Source organism: Triticum dicoccoides, chromosome 3B (genome assembly GCF_002162155.2).
Source record: "Triticum dicoccoides isolate Atlit2015 ecotype Zavitan chromosome 3B, WEW_v2.0, whole genome shotgun sequence".
Taxonomy (NCBI): domain Eukaryota; kingdom Viridiplantae; phylum Streptophyta; class Magnoliopsida; order Poales; family Poaceae; genus Triticum; species Triticum dicoccoides.
This window is the reverse complement of record NC_041385.1, coordinates 126,865,529-126,880,636: the sequence shown is the minus strand read 5'-3', so window position 1 is coordinate 126,880,636 and position 15,108 is coordinate 126,865,529. Positions and strand designations below refer to the sequence as shown.

Here is a 15,108-nt window from a genome sequence, read left to right as displayed (position 1 = left end):
ACCTTGGAGCATAACTTATAGACTACATTGCATAGACTGATGGGCCGCATATCTCTTATTCTACTCGGGTTTTTCACTTTGGGTATGAGGACGACGACAGTATCATTCCACCCGTCCGGCATTTGACCCCCCTTTAGAACTGAAATCACTTCATCTATCACTTTCTCGCCCATGAAGTGCCAATGCTTTTTGTAAACAATAGAGGGCATCCCATCAGGCCCCGGGGCTTTGAGATCCTCAATATGATCAAGCGCTACTTTGACCTCTTCTCTTGACACTTCCGCTTCGAGGATGTTCCTCATGGCCTCTGTTACACGAGGTTGCACTTTGGTAAGCAACTCATTCATGCGATTACATCCAGTAGAAGTGAAAAGGTCCTGAAAAAAGAGAACACATAGTTATTTAAACCTTCTCCCTTCTTCACCTCCGTCCCATCCTCTTTTCGAAAATGGAGGAGTGAAGTGAACCCTACAAAGTGTTGAGGAGAGGGCTATTTGGAGAACCGGACAACCTTCAGGGGCTGACGTGGAAGAAGAGCACACGGCAGATATTTCTCCTAACTAATCCATTCGACCATTCCCCTTCACCAAGGGTTTAAGGAAAAACGGCGGCCCACTCGTCGGTAAGGGTTTTGGGCGCCCCTCCCCTCTCCCTCCCGCCGCCTCCATTCCCCGCGCCCCCGCCCCCGCCCCCGGAGACGGATCACCGCCGCTGAGCCCCACCCGCGCAGCCACCTCCCGACCCCCCCAGCAGCACACCTCGCCGCCTCCCCATCCATGCCCGCCGCCTAGAACCCCACGCCCGCCGGCCACCAAGCGGGACACCGCCTCCCCATCGCTGCCCGTGGCGCACACCCGCCGCCGTGCCGTCGCCCGCCCCCCGCCTCTCATGCGCGTCGCCTCCATCGCCGTCCCCGTGCCTCCTCGTCGGGACTTCGCTGCCTCGCCCCGTCCGCGGGCTCTGGCAATTGGGCTTTGAGGTATGAGCTCGTTTTCATCCACTGATTGAGTTAAATCCCACTCACTGGCCTCCGCAATTTCTGGCTCTAAATCCGCCCATGGTTCAGCCAGCGAGAGAAATTGGAGTACCCCCCGCCCCTAGCAAGGAAATCCCCCTAGCAACTGGAAGATGGACTCGAATTTCTCTCGTCAGGAGTAGGCGGGCATTAACTAGATGGATAATTAAGCTAGGAGGGCCTCCTGAACAGGCCTGCGCTACTGGCCGATTCAGTCGTTGCTGGTAGAAATTTGCCGCTTGAATCCTAATTTTGTAGCAAGCGTCTGCTCTATCAGCACCAGGTTCAGTATGTAATTCTGTGCATACTTGCTCCCCAGTCGTGTTGTCACTGTTCTCAGCATTTAAGCTCTTGAACACAAATTGAGATTCGTGAAGCTACCATTTCCCAGGCCTTTTAGTGTTTTGTAACACGGTTATTACTGTCACTCGCCTGCTTTGTGCGCTGAGACCTGATTATGGTTTTCTCCAGATGATGGCCAAAGGATTTCTAGCCAAGAGCGATAATGCAGGGACAAAGAAATCTCCCCTGCAAATCCAGATGCTGGAGAGTTTTTATTCTGGTAGGCATGTGCTAGTGTTTCAAGCTCCTTTCCTGCTGTCATGTCTTATTTTTTGTTGTTCAACTTTTTGTGCTGTGGCTAAAAATTTCTCGATCCAGAGGTACAATATCCGAAGCCGGAGGATCTGACAGAGTATGCGGCATCTGTTGGTTTGACTTACAACCAGGTCAGAATATGGTTCAAAGAGCGGAGGCGGAAAGAGAGGAGACACATCGAAGCTGCAGAGGTTTACATGGAAACACAAGCTACTGCAAGATCAAATTGGCCTAGATGTAGCAGCAGCAGGTCTTCCAATTCAAGCCAATCTCCAATGCAAGGTATTGCGGGTTTGCAGCCCGAGGATGACATTACTCTTGTTAGGAGTATGAGCCTTGTAGGAGAGAAACACACACTTCGCTCACAAGTCCTATTTCCGAAGGATTATATTCTGAGGAAAGTCTTCCGCGAGGATGGTCCATCTCTTGGGGGTGATTTCCATCCCCTTCCTGAAAGGGCACATGTCCATGTCAGGGGTCTGTCTCTAGTAGCACTAAAGGTTTATGAGAAAGTCATTTATCATCATAGACATATCTTTCTATCTATGTGTAAGACCTAATTAAGCTTAATCAACCACACAGTTCTATTAACAACAACAACAACAACAAAGCCTTTAGTCCCAAGCAAGTTGGGGTAGGCTAGAGGTGAAACCCATAAGATCTCGCAACCAACTCATGGCTCTGGCACATGGATAGCAAGCTTCCACGCACCCCTGTTCATAGCTAGCTCTTTGTCGATACTCCAATCCTTCAGGTCTCTCTTAACGGACTCCTCCCATGTCAAAATCGGTCGACCCCGCCCTCTCTTGACATTCTCCGCACGCTTTAGCCGTCCGCTATGCACTGGAGCTTCTGGAGGCCTGCGCTGAATATGCCAAACCATCTCAAACGATGTTGGACAAGCTTCTCCTCAATTGGTGCTACCCCAACTCTATCTCGTATATCATCATTCCGGACTCGATCCTTCCTCGTGTGGCCACACATCCATCTCAACATACGCATCTCCGCCACACCTAACTGTTGAACATGTCGCCTTTTAGTCGGCCAACACTCCGCGCCATACAACATTGCGGGTCGAACCGCCGTCCTGTAGAACTTGCCTTTTAGCTTTTGTGGCACTCTCTTGTCACAGAGAATGCCAGAAGCTTGGCGCCACTTCATCCATCCGGCTTTGATTCGATGGTTCACATCTTCATCAATACCCCATCCTCCTGCAACATTGACCCCAAATACCGAAAGGTGTCCTTCCGAGGTACCACCTGGCCATCAAGGCTAACCTCCTCCTCCTCACAGCTAGTAGTACTGAAACCGCACATCATGTACTCGGTTTTAGTTCTACTAAGCCTAAACCCTTTCGATTCCAAGGTTTGTCTCCATAACTCTAACTTCCTATTTACCCCCGTCGGACTATCGTCAACTAGCACCACATCATCCGCAAAGAGCATACACCATGGGATATCTCCTTGTATACCCCTTGTGACCTCATCCATCACCAATGCAAAAAGATAAGGGCTCAAAGCTGACCCCTGATGTAGTCCTATCTTAATCGGGAAGTCATCGGTGTCGACATCACTTGTTCGAACACTTGTCACAACATTATTGTACATGTCCTTGATGAGGGTAATGTACTTTGCTGGGACTTTGTGTTTCTCCAAGGCCCACCACATGACATTCCGCGGTATCTTATCATAGGCCTTCTCCAAGTCAATGAACACCATATGCAAGTCCTTCTTATGCTCCCTATATCTCTCCATAAGTTGTCGTACCAAGAAAATGGCTTCCATGGTCGACCTCCCAGGCATGAAACCAAACTGATTTTTGGTCACGCTTGTCATTCTTCTTAAGCGGTGCTCAATGACTCTCTCCCATAGCTTCATTGTATGGCTCATCAGCTTAATTCCACGGTAATTAGTACAACTCTGAACATCTCCCTTGTTCTTGAAGATTGGTACTAATATACTCCGTCTCCATTCTTCTGGCATCTTGTTTGCCCGAAAAATGAGGTTGAAAAGCTTGGTTAGCCATACTATCGCTATGTCCCCGAGACCTTTCCACACCTCAATGGGGATACAATCAGGGCCCATCGCCTTGCCTCCTTTCGTCCTTTTTAAAGCCTCCTTCACCTCAGACTCCTGGATGCGCCGCACAAAACGCATGCTGGTCTCATCAAAGGAGTCATTCAGTTCAATGGTAGAACTCTCATTCTCCCCATTGAACAGCTTGTCGAAGTACTCCCGCCATCTATGCTTAATCTCTTCGTCCTTCACCAAGGGTTGGCCTGCTCCGTCCTTGATGCATTTGACTTGGCCAATATCCCTCGTCTTCCTCTCCCGGATCTTAGCCATCTTATAGATGTCCCTTTCACCTTCCTTCGTGCCTAACCGTTGGTAGAGGTCCTCATATGCCCGACCCCTTGCTTCACCAACAGCTCGCTTTGCGGCCTTCTTCGCCATCTTGTACTTCTCTATGTTGTCTGCACTCCTATCCAGGTATAGGCGTCTGAAGCAATCTTTCTTCTCTTTAAGCGCCTTCTGGACATCATCATTCCACCACCAGGTATCCTTATCTTCGCTTCTCCTTCCCCTGGACACTCCAAACTCCTTCGAGGCCACCTTACGAATGCAAGTCGCCATCTTCATCCACACATTGTCCGCATCCCCTCCTTCCTCCCAAGGGCCCTCCTTAAATACCCTCTCCTTGAACACCTGAGCTACCTCCCCCTTGAGCTTCCACCACTTCGTTCTAGCGACCTTGGCACGCTTATCCCGCTGGACACGAATCCGAAAGCGGAAGTCAGCAACCACCAGCTTATGCTGGGGTACAACACTCTCCCCAGGTATCACCTTACAGTCTAGGCACGCACGCCTATCTTCTCTTCTCGAGAGGATGAAATCAATCTGGCTAGAGTGTTGGCCACTACTAAAAGTCACCAGATGTGATTCTCTCTTTCTAAAGAGGGTGTTAGCTACAATCATGTTGTAGGCTAGAGCAAAGCTTAAGACATCTTCTCCTTCTTGATAATTGTCTCTGGTAATTGTCTCATTTTTTGTTTGGTAGGTGTAGCACTTCTTATGTTCGATCTCAAAACACTGCTATTTACTGTAATTGTTTATTTACCATGCCATGTAAGTTTCATCCTTCTCTTTTGGCATGCATTCCCTCATTCTTGTGTCCATCTCAAAATAATACTAATTGTGTTAACGATTAGCATGCTATGGAAGTCCCAACCTTTTCGTTGGGCTTCACTCATTTGTAATACGGAGATTGTATCGAGCATCTTGTGCTTGATTGTGTTCGTCCTATTCATTTGTGCTTCAAGTTGTGGTTGCTTTGTAATGGCACTAAACTAGACTTGTGGGTAAACAAGGAAAGTAGAATTAGCAGGATCTGCAATCTCCTTCTATTCCCATTTGATCTTTTCTAACACTAATGCTGCTAACATATTTTGCATACTTCATGTTCGAATTGCATTCTGTAGATGCGGTTAATACCCTCACAATATCGTGTTGAATTGATTGATGCTGTTTTTAGTAGTCGCAGATACCACAGGACATCATTCCTACCAGGATCAAAGCGTTTTGAAGAAGAGAAAGGTATTGCTTAGTCTGCTCAAGTGTTTTCATTTTCATTTCTAGCACAGCTTTTGTTTCCTGTTGGTGCCGTGCTTCATCTCACTGTGTGTGGCTAATGATGACTGGTGCTGATAGTCAGTATGGTGAAGCATAATTTTTGGTTTTCTGTACCAGAGCCTTTTATGAAAGCATAGTCACTAACTCACTATTTAGGCTAAGTGCACATTTTCATTGTCGTTTCTAGCACATACTTTTTTCCCGTGTTAATTATTGTTTACTGGTTGTTGCCATACCATTTGGTGCCATCATGTGTGTACAATCTAAAAAGCACGGACACGGGGACGGAAAGCCGGGGATACGCATACGGGGACACGGGGTAGGGCATTTTTCAAAAACAACCATTCGGGGATATGGCAAGGTATATAAATATACAGAAAAATAGCATGTAAGCAAAATTAATGATAATTTTTAGATTAGAGATTTTGTACTGGATATATGTTTTTTGTCAAGGAATTACTGGATATATGTTGCCTCATTTCTATTGATAAAAGACTTTGGGGCTGCCCATAGTCCATATGAACCCTCCACTCGGGCCCATGTAGCTTTCCACTCAGAGCCCATATAAGGTACAGTTCCTGAAACCCTAGACTAGTCAGCTCCTCTAGCCGTTCTCTTCTCGTTTCCTCCAGCCGCCTGAGAGCTGTCAGAGAGCAGAAGAAAAGACTGAGCCACCGCTTATATCCCTCGCTGCTGGTTGTAGTCCCCATCTTTCTCCCCGCCCGGTCCTTCTTCCTTGTCGTCGAACGCCTTGCCATCTTCCTCTCTGCTGGATGGATGTTCTTCGTCTGGGGAAGAGCTGGGATTGGGGGAAACAGCGGTGTCGAGCCGGTGACCAGAGAAGTGAGTCCAGGCAGCAGCAGCCTCGACCCTAGGCTGCGGCGGCGAGGCTGGTTCCCGAGTCCCTACCGTGTCCACACCGTATCTGCCGTATCCCGATTTCTTTCCCTTTTTTTAGTTCGAAAAAGATGGGATACTGCTGGATACGTGTATCCCGGCGTATCCGCGCGTGTCCCCGTATCCCCCCGTACTAGGATGGCATTTCGGCAGTTTCTGCCGTATCCATGCTTTATAGTGTACAATCATGAGCTAGTGTCATTTTCTGTGCTGAACTGCTGGTAGTCAGTCTGATCCAGCATTATCTTTATTTTATTATCAGGCCTCTTTTTTGTAATTAGAACAATGGATTCTAGAAACTTTTGGGCCAGGATATACAACACTAAATCCCATGTATTTTGTGGGCCAAGAGATGCCCCCCCACATTTGAATTGGTATAAAAGATTTACAGTCCCTGCCTTAGTAGCATCACTTTTATTCAGCTATTTGCCGTAACAGTCTTTCTGAAGGCACTCTAATATTCATTTTTATTCGGTTAGATGTAAGATTAGAGACCCACCGTACTTGTTTCTTAAAATTCTTGTGTTATTTTGTCAGTTGCTGATTGACAAATTATTTTAGTGCCTGAGATGAAGATGCTGTTAGCTAAACTGACCTTTTGTGTTTATTGTCCCTTTTTGTAATTGTAGTCTATGTTAATTTGTTTCCATTTGTTATATTGAGACCTCTAACCTCAGGTGCCCACCTTTCTAAAAAAATATTCATCTGCAGATCATGTCGCCTACTGCTCAGAGATTCACTTTGCCATTTGAGAACAATGATCCTGTGAGGAAGCATGGAAAGGGCAAAGGTTTAATGACAGTGTGGCATGCAATGTATTCCCAAACTGCAGAAATTCAAGATTGCTCCAGTTTCATTGATGAAACTGGTTGCTTGAGGTCATTGAGACCATTCGAAGATTTTGGTGGAAAGCTTGCCCAAGTAAAGTTGCTTATTTAATTTGGTCTGATACAGCCTATGTTATTTGAAACTTTAGTAGTTGTATACTCTGAATTAGCAACTGATAATTTCCTCCTTTTAACCTTATGTGCAGAAACAAACTTTGCCACGGAAGAAAGTAAACAAAAAGAGTAGATCTTCACCGAGTAAAAGAAAGGTAAGCTTTATTACTTGGAGAAGTCCACATATGGAGATAATGAGCTAACTTCTAGTCCTCTAGAATGCGAATCTAGACCTGTAAAGTTATTAAATGGCTGTCATTTGGAAGGAAAGCATTTTTTTGCTGTTGAAATTTGACCTTTTTAATCTGGTTAAATGGAACTTAATCTGCCTTTTGTGTAGTACACTAATGGTGATTTCTCGCTATTTTAGGTGCCATGTGGCAGAGTTACTGATTTGAAGGAGCATCCTCCAGTGGAGTGCCATCTTTCAGTTGATGAATCAGAATCCTCAGAACTACGAACTGAACAGGCTACTTTAGTTGATGATGAGGAGCTTGAGCTCAGTGAGTTACAAGCAGGTCCTAATCCGTTAAGATGTTCAGCTCATATTTCTTCAACTGGGAGACATGGCTGCCCCCTTTGTAAAGGTTTGCAATATCATCCTCTACCTCTTTGTTCTCATTTTTTCTAATGTAAGCCAATTTACTTAAGTATTAGTGCTTCACTTGCAGATTTACTTGCCAGGTTTCCTCCACCAAGTGTCAGGATGAAACAACCATTTCCCACAAAACCTTGGGAGTCATCACCTGAAATGGTGAAAAAGCTCTTCCAGGTTAAATGCAACACATTACTTTGAGAATACATGAGTAGTATTATCATCATCAATGGAATTTACCTTACATGAAATGAAAAAAAGCTCATGATCAGTCTGTCCAACTTCTATGGAATTTACTGTATAGTGCTGGTCGTGGAACAAGACTGGCTTCAATAATCTTTCCATACCGGTACCAATTTTGTTCATGAATCCAGTAGTTTACCGGATTTAGTTGCATCTGGGCAGCAGGAATATTAGACATGTCTCCTATAATATATTTGGTTATTTTGTTTGGAACATTAATGGCCTAAGCATGTTGTTAAAAATCTCAATAGCCCATATGAACTTGGTTAACTGAAAAATTCTTTCTTCCTTCACTTATTGTTTGCGTTACTGCCGTGCTCGTAGATTTTAGTGCGCCCACCTTTCCTCTACCAGTTTTCCTGTTGAAACTGTGGCCAGCATCTGTTAATTCGAAAATATTCTTGGCAGGTTGTCCGGTTTGTCTACACACATTTTGGTAGTATGGATGTTCATCCCTTTACGTTTGATGAGTTTGCACAAGCATTCCATGACAAGGTGAAAATTTTGTTAAATCTCCCTGAAATTGGTATAAGTTTCTGTATAATTTTCTTACTGTGCAAATGTGACCTCCAGGACTCCTCGTTGTTGGGGAAAGTACATGTCAGTCTTCTCAAGCTACTTATGTTAAACACAGAAAGGGGCAGCGGCAGTGTGTTTGTACCAAGATCGTCTAAAGATAGCAGATTCTCAAGCTTTCTGAACTTTGTGAGTTTTCAAATGTGCTGTACACTTTAGTTCATTTCAAAGATAGAATTACATTGTGCTTATTCTAGAGCTATTATGCCATGGCGTCATTTCAGCATTGTCGGACAGTTCACAGATGAATTTTGAGTGAGTGGAGAACTTAGTAGTAGGTTCATTTTATTAGTTTTTGTCAGTCTGATTGTACCTTGCTGGGTATATTTATTTATGTTAGCAGAAATATTGGCGAGTTTGTTGCATATTGTGTAAAGTTTATAGTTCGAATATAATGCTGCATTCGGAAGTCAAAGTATATGGTCTTAGACTAGTGCTGGAGTTGAGCAATCTGTTGAGCTGTTTCATTACCATGTTTTTTTTGTTATGCTCCTGTTCCAGTCTACTCTGGATATCAAGTTAATGATTTCCTTGAAGAACAAAATGGGCCTACAGGGTCTAATAAATGACAGCGTTGGATGAATCGGCTTTGTTTTCTAGTAGCACGAGGCTACTGACTTGTGTTCATCATAATTCATTACATTGAGTAACAGTGATCGTACAATAGCCAATAAGTGTGACATCAACATGATCCTTATCTTTCTATATGGTCTGATAAATCATACTACATTGTGTGAAGAAACTGACTATGCTATTCTTCTCATATTTACATTTATTTAGTTCCATGACTTTTTCAATTGCAGCACCAAACTTCTGTTTCAGTTGAGGTGTTCGTCTTGTCATACTCCGTTTTTATTTAGTCCACGTATTAGCTTTGGTCAAAGTCAAGCTTTGTAAACTTTGACAAAGTTTATAAACAAAAGTATTAGCATATACAATGACAAATCAAAACCATTAGATTCATTATTGAATGTACTTTCACATCATCTAGATTTGTTATGGTAAATGTTTATATTGTTTTCTATGAACTTGGTCAACCTTTATGAAGTTTGACTTCAGTCAAATCTAATATGCAGAGTAAATAAAAACGGAGGGAGTACTACCCATAGAATGTGGACCAGAGTCCGAGTTTCACTGAGCTAGTAATTGTCTTGCTTTCTTTTCTTATAGATCCGATTGGAGGTAACTAGATAGAGTTCAGACTACTTGATGCTGCTTCATTAGGGCGAATGTCTTGAATGGATGCATAAGAGAACTGTCATCCTGCATACCTACTTCCTGTTTGAAGAACTTATCTGAAAAATGCAATAGCTAAATGGTTTGCCTCTTATGTTTCTCTTTCAGGTTAGAGAACAAGAATTCGATGTGAATTTTTGGATCAAATCCCTGAATTCTCTTACTTGGGTTGAAATACTACGCCAGGTTCTGGTTGCTTCAGGTTTTGGTTCAGATCATCATATGCTGAATCGGAATTTCTTTAACAAGGTACTTAATGAGACCTCATTATTCTATATCTAAAACACTTGTATGTGGGTGTGCACGCCTTTCAGGTTACAGCTACCAATATTTGTATATATGCTGTAGGAATAGATTCCCCCTACAAGTACTTCTATTATGTTTCAAAGTAACACATATCCTTTTATTCAATTATAGGAGAAAAATCAAATGGTTAAATATGGGTTACGTCCTCGTACACTGAAAGGTGAATTGTTTACACTATTGTCTAAGAAAGGAAGCGGTGGGTTAAAGGTTGCTGAACTTGCCAAATCACCACAGGTAGTATCAGAAATAAACTGTTCATATTGATGATAGCTGGCCTTCTGTATATACTTTTGGTTGAGTATCTCCGTGGCATTTTACTTGATTGTTCTCTTCAGATTATTGGTCTTAATCTCTCTGGCGCATCAGAAGTAGAGCAGCTTATTTTCTCAACTCTCTCTAGTGACATCACATTGTTTGAGAAGATTGCGCCTTGTGCATATCGTCTCCGTGTTGATCCTCGGATTAAAGGAAAAGAAGATCCTAGATCAGATACCGAGGATTCTGGAACTGTTGATAATGATGGGGATGCTAGCAGCAGTGGTGATGAATCTGATGGTCCACAAGAGAGTTATCCTGAGCATGAAAGTAGAATTGTCAGGTGGAGACAGAAAAACGTACATAAAAATATGAATAAATGCAGTGAAATTGATGAAAGTTATTCCGGAGAACGATGGCTTCTGGGGTTGATGGAAGGCGAGTACTCAGACCTAAGCATCGATGAGAAGCTGGATTGCTTGGTTGCTTTGATAGATGTTGTTTCTGGTGCTGGTTCTGTTCCAAGGCTTGAGGTAACCTTCACTCTCTTCCGGTATATTTCAATTGCAACATCTCATCTTTGTTCAAGGCATCATTGCTTAAGCCTTACTCCCTCCGATCCAAAATAAGTGTAGCAGTTTTGAGCTAAGGTTAGTTCAACCTTAGTTCAAAAGTGCGACACTTATTATGGATCGGAGGGAGTACTGAACTTGCAAAACGACCATCTAGGACTTAAAGGATCATTATTGTTAATGTTGCCCTGTATGAAGTAATCTGGCTGACTATAGTGCTCTGTCTTGGTAATGTAACTACATAAATAGTTTGGATGTTCTTAGAAGTGATCAGATGAGATAAGAGAGCAAGGTCTCATTTTTTAGAAGATTATGGCATTATTCTTTTAAATCATCCAAACCCATGAACCATTTATGCAAATTTACCTCCACTGAATTTTCTTCTTCTGTTGATGTGCTTTATTCACTTCTCCACAACTAACATAAATGATCGCACTTATAATTGATTATCCTAAGTTCCTAACTACACTATGATTGTGTCTCCTTACGGCTTAGGCAGAATTAGGAGAAATGGACATTTTAAGTAGATACTACTTTCATTAGGATATGTATACGGACATCTGAAGTGGATAGTGCCTGCCTTAGGTTACCATAATTCATTTGAAGTATTCGAAGTGAAAATACATACAATAGCCAGTGCCATTTCTCAGTTGTTGGGAAACTTAATCTTGGATAACTTTGTTGTGTTCACGTTCCAAGTTAAAGCTCAGCCTTCATACAAATGTTCTATTCTCTATTTGTATGCCCTGTTGGAAAGCTGCAGAATCTTATATTATTGTTTTCTACCTTTCATAGGAACCACAAAGTGTCCTGTCTAACATACAGAGAGCACAGTCGCATGCCTCAGGTGGGAAGATAAAGAAGTGTACAAGAACCATTTATCAATCTAGTGATGAGTACTTAAATAGACCAGGAAGCTCGCACAGTTTTGATTCTTCTATGCAAGGACAGTCAGGAAGCCTGAGGAGTCAGGATTACATTGCCGACTCTGGAGCTAACGAATCACCCACAGGATTTGCACATCAGCCACAAATTGTTCTCTTAGGATCAGATCGCAGATATAACAATTACTGGCTCTTCCTTGGCCCTTGTAGAGCAGATGATCCAGGGCACCGTAGGGTTTACTTTGAGTCCTCAGAAGATGGTCACTGGGAAGTGATAGATTCACCACAGGTTGCCCACCTGCTTAATTTGTGTAGCATCTAAATTTGCATCTTATTTAACCACTTGAGGTTAAACTTCCACAAATAAAGTTACCGGCTCTTTTTTTGTTTGCATTGCAGGATTTACTCTCACTGTTGTCTGTCCTAGACATCAGAGGCACCAGGGAAGCTCATCTTCTTGCATCAATGAAAAAGAGGCAATCATGTCTTTTTGAAGGCATGAAAAAACACTTGGAAGATGGGTGTGTAGTTGCGCTCACAGCATCATCTGATTCTTCTCGTTCCGAGACAAGCAGTGGAAACAGATATTCACCCAAGCCAAGTAGTGGAGATGGAGCTTCACCCCTATCAGACATTGACAGTGCTTCTGTTCCAATATATCTAGCTGGTAATCTTCAAAACGCATCATCTGCAATAGGAATTGAAGTTGGGAGGAGAAGTGATGAGAAGATGTTGAAGTGGGAAAGGTTGCAAGCGTTAGATAAATGGATCTGGACTTCTTTCTATTCTTCCCTTACTGCTGTTAAGTGTGGCAAGAAATCATTTAAGGAATCACTCGTTCATTGTGAAAGTTGTCATGATCTGTATTGGAGAGATGAAAAACATTGCAGAATATGCCACTCTACTTTTGAGGTTGGTTTTGATCTTGAAGAAAGATATGCTATACATGTGGCAACATGCAGGGAGCCTGAGGATTTGTACGATGTGCCAAATCATAAAGTTCTTCCTTCGCAGCTACAGGCACTTAAAGCAGCCATTCATGCTATTGAGGTGAGTACTAGAAAATGGTTGTTCTACGCAGAGTTTAGTGTCTGGGATCTACTTCGTTAAGAAACTATGATACATGGTGACTCAAAGTTGAGTTATGTTGCTGTATTGGATCGCCAGTCGCTTGTTTGATCACAAATAGCATATGTATTTCATAGCAGCTTCTTAATCATATCTTTTTCCTCATTTTGTGTGCGCTGATGTAGGCACGCATGCCTACGGCAGCTTTCGCTGGTTTGTGGATGAAGTCTTCGCACAACCTGTGGGTTAAGCGGCTGCGACGAACATCATCATTACCCGAGCTTTTGCAGGTCAGTATCTTTTTCCTGTTTACATCGTAATATCAGAACATTCATTCAGTTTCAGGTAATTTATACTGTATGTACTGTCTTTTGTTTTGCCATGTTTCTTCCCTGCAGGTTCTTGTTGATTTTGTTGGGGCATTTGATGAGGATTGGTTGTACCAAAGCTCATCAGCAGTAAGCTTTAGTTCATATCTGGATGACATTACTGTATACTTCCAAACGATGCCACAAACGACGTCTGCAGTTGCACTCTGGGTTGTCAAATTGGATGCCCTCATTGCACCTCATTTGGCACAAGCTGATTCTGGCAGAGGATTAGGCAAAGGGTCCATACAGACAAGTATGTATTTGGCTGATTCTCAATCGTATCTACTCCCTCCGTTCCGATGAATAAGGCGTATTCGTTTCGTTAAGACAAGACTTTGACCAACAATTACTCTTTTAATATTTGATTTATGTGATACAAAATCACTATCTTAACAAAGTACTTCCAAATACGAATCTAGTGATACAAATTTCATGTTATATAACTTTGTATTTATGGAGTAATTATTGGTCAAATGCATGTCTTAGTGAAGCAAAAAACGCTTTACTTTTAGGTATGGAGGGAGTACTGTATAATATGCTTATTATATTTGTGATTTGTCTTAATTTACTGCTCCCTCCGTCCCATAATATAATATCGTTTTGCAAGAGAAGCTTGCAAGATGATCTTATATTATGGGACGGAGGGAGTACAATCAATGCCTTTGTTCCTATGAAGCACTTGCGTTTGAAATTATTATAGAACATCAGCCTGGAACATAAATGATCACATGAGCCCAGATATTATTCAACAGTACCAGTACTGGAAACAGTATTAGGGAAACCTGTATCTGATATATATGCCATTTGTGACTATATGCCGTCGTCTGTGTGGCTATATTATTCATTCTAGGTACTCCTTCAGAATTTTGATGCTAACATTTTTTTCAGTGTTGGGTCATTCCTCCAATAATATTTTGTGTATTATATGATACAGGAGCGTAGGCATGCTTGAGATAGCTAGGAAGGGACTAGATGGATTATTTTGTGTGGTGCCCCAGCTGCCACTACTCTTTTTTTGCATCAGTTTCAATCTTTTGATTGATGCCCACGCTTTTTCTCAAGGCGAGACAAGCATGATGCCCTTTTCTTTGCCTTCATCTTGATGCCTTCAGCTTTGAGGTTATGGTCTTGAACTCTGCAGAAGCCACAGCATCTCCGTAGGATGGTGTGTGTACAATAATGTAAACACTAAGAAATTCTTTGTTAATAATCATTGCTCCGGCCTTGTAATTTCCTTTTTGTACTTGAAGTGGTCAGCGAGGCACCTGACTGGATAAAACAATACCTATTTTCATGGAATAGAAGGGCTATATAGATCTTTTTGCCAGTTTGCTAGGTTGGGTAGGTAGGTCTTCTGGTTGCATGGGAACATGGCGCCCCACTGTGCTACTTTGTGCATTCCCGTTGTGCTTCAGGACATTGCAGAGCTTGTCTGCTATTGGTATTTCTTGCGTTGCATAGTTTTGATATTTATATCGGTGGGTTTGCCGCCAGGGCACTTCATGTTTTTATTCCTAATCACTAAAGGACTCGGAGAAAATTAGTTAGAGACAGGATGAAGCCTGAAATGAGCATCGATTTTGCCGAACGCAGCCAGTTCAAAAATAGTGCTACAAGGACCATACTCCCTCCTTCCATCTATGTTGGGCCTAATGCATTTTTCAAGACTGCCTTTAACTATTGATAAGATTAATAACACATGAGATGTATAATGTGAAAATTATATCATTGGAAGCTCCTTTCACGTGTGAATTTGACAGTACGCTTTGTGTAACTTGCATGTCATATATTATTGCTCTAACATTGGGTCAAAGTTAGCCTCGAAAAACGCATTAGGTCCTATATAGACGGAAGGAGGGAGTACACATTTTTTGGTCAACTTTGACCGTCAATTTGACTAAATAAAGTTAACTTTGACTAAAC

General features: G+C 42.5%; 1 protein-coding gene across 1 annotated transcript; it reads left to right on the top strand.

The window, feature by feature from the left end:
• Window positions 1-734: 734 nt before the first annotated feature.
• LOC119275122 (homeobox-DDT domain protein RLT3-like) lies at window positions 735-14,512 on the top strand. The gene is made up of 18 exons (XM_037555919.1): window positions 735-979; window positions 1,487-1,577; window positions 1,676-1,894; window positions 5,153-5,205; window positions 6,850-7,059; window positions 7,172-7,234; window positions 7,450-7,666; window positions 7,751-7,851; window positions 8,326-8,412; window positions 8,491-8,622; window positions 9,838-9,978; window positions 10,147-10,269; window positions 10,371-10,823; window positions 11,658-12,035; window positions 12,146-12,796; window positions 13,000-13,104; window positions 13,213-13,438; window positions 14,120-14,512. Exons 2-18 carry the CDS (start codon window positions 1,487-1,489, stop codon window positions 14,125-14,127), a joined length of 3,258 nt encoding a protein of 1,085 aa, XP_037411816.1. The 5' UTR covers window positions 735-979; the 3' UTR covers window positions 14,128-14,512.
• The last annotated feature ends 596 nt before the right edge of the window (window positions 14,513-15,108 follow it).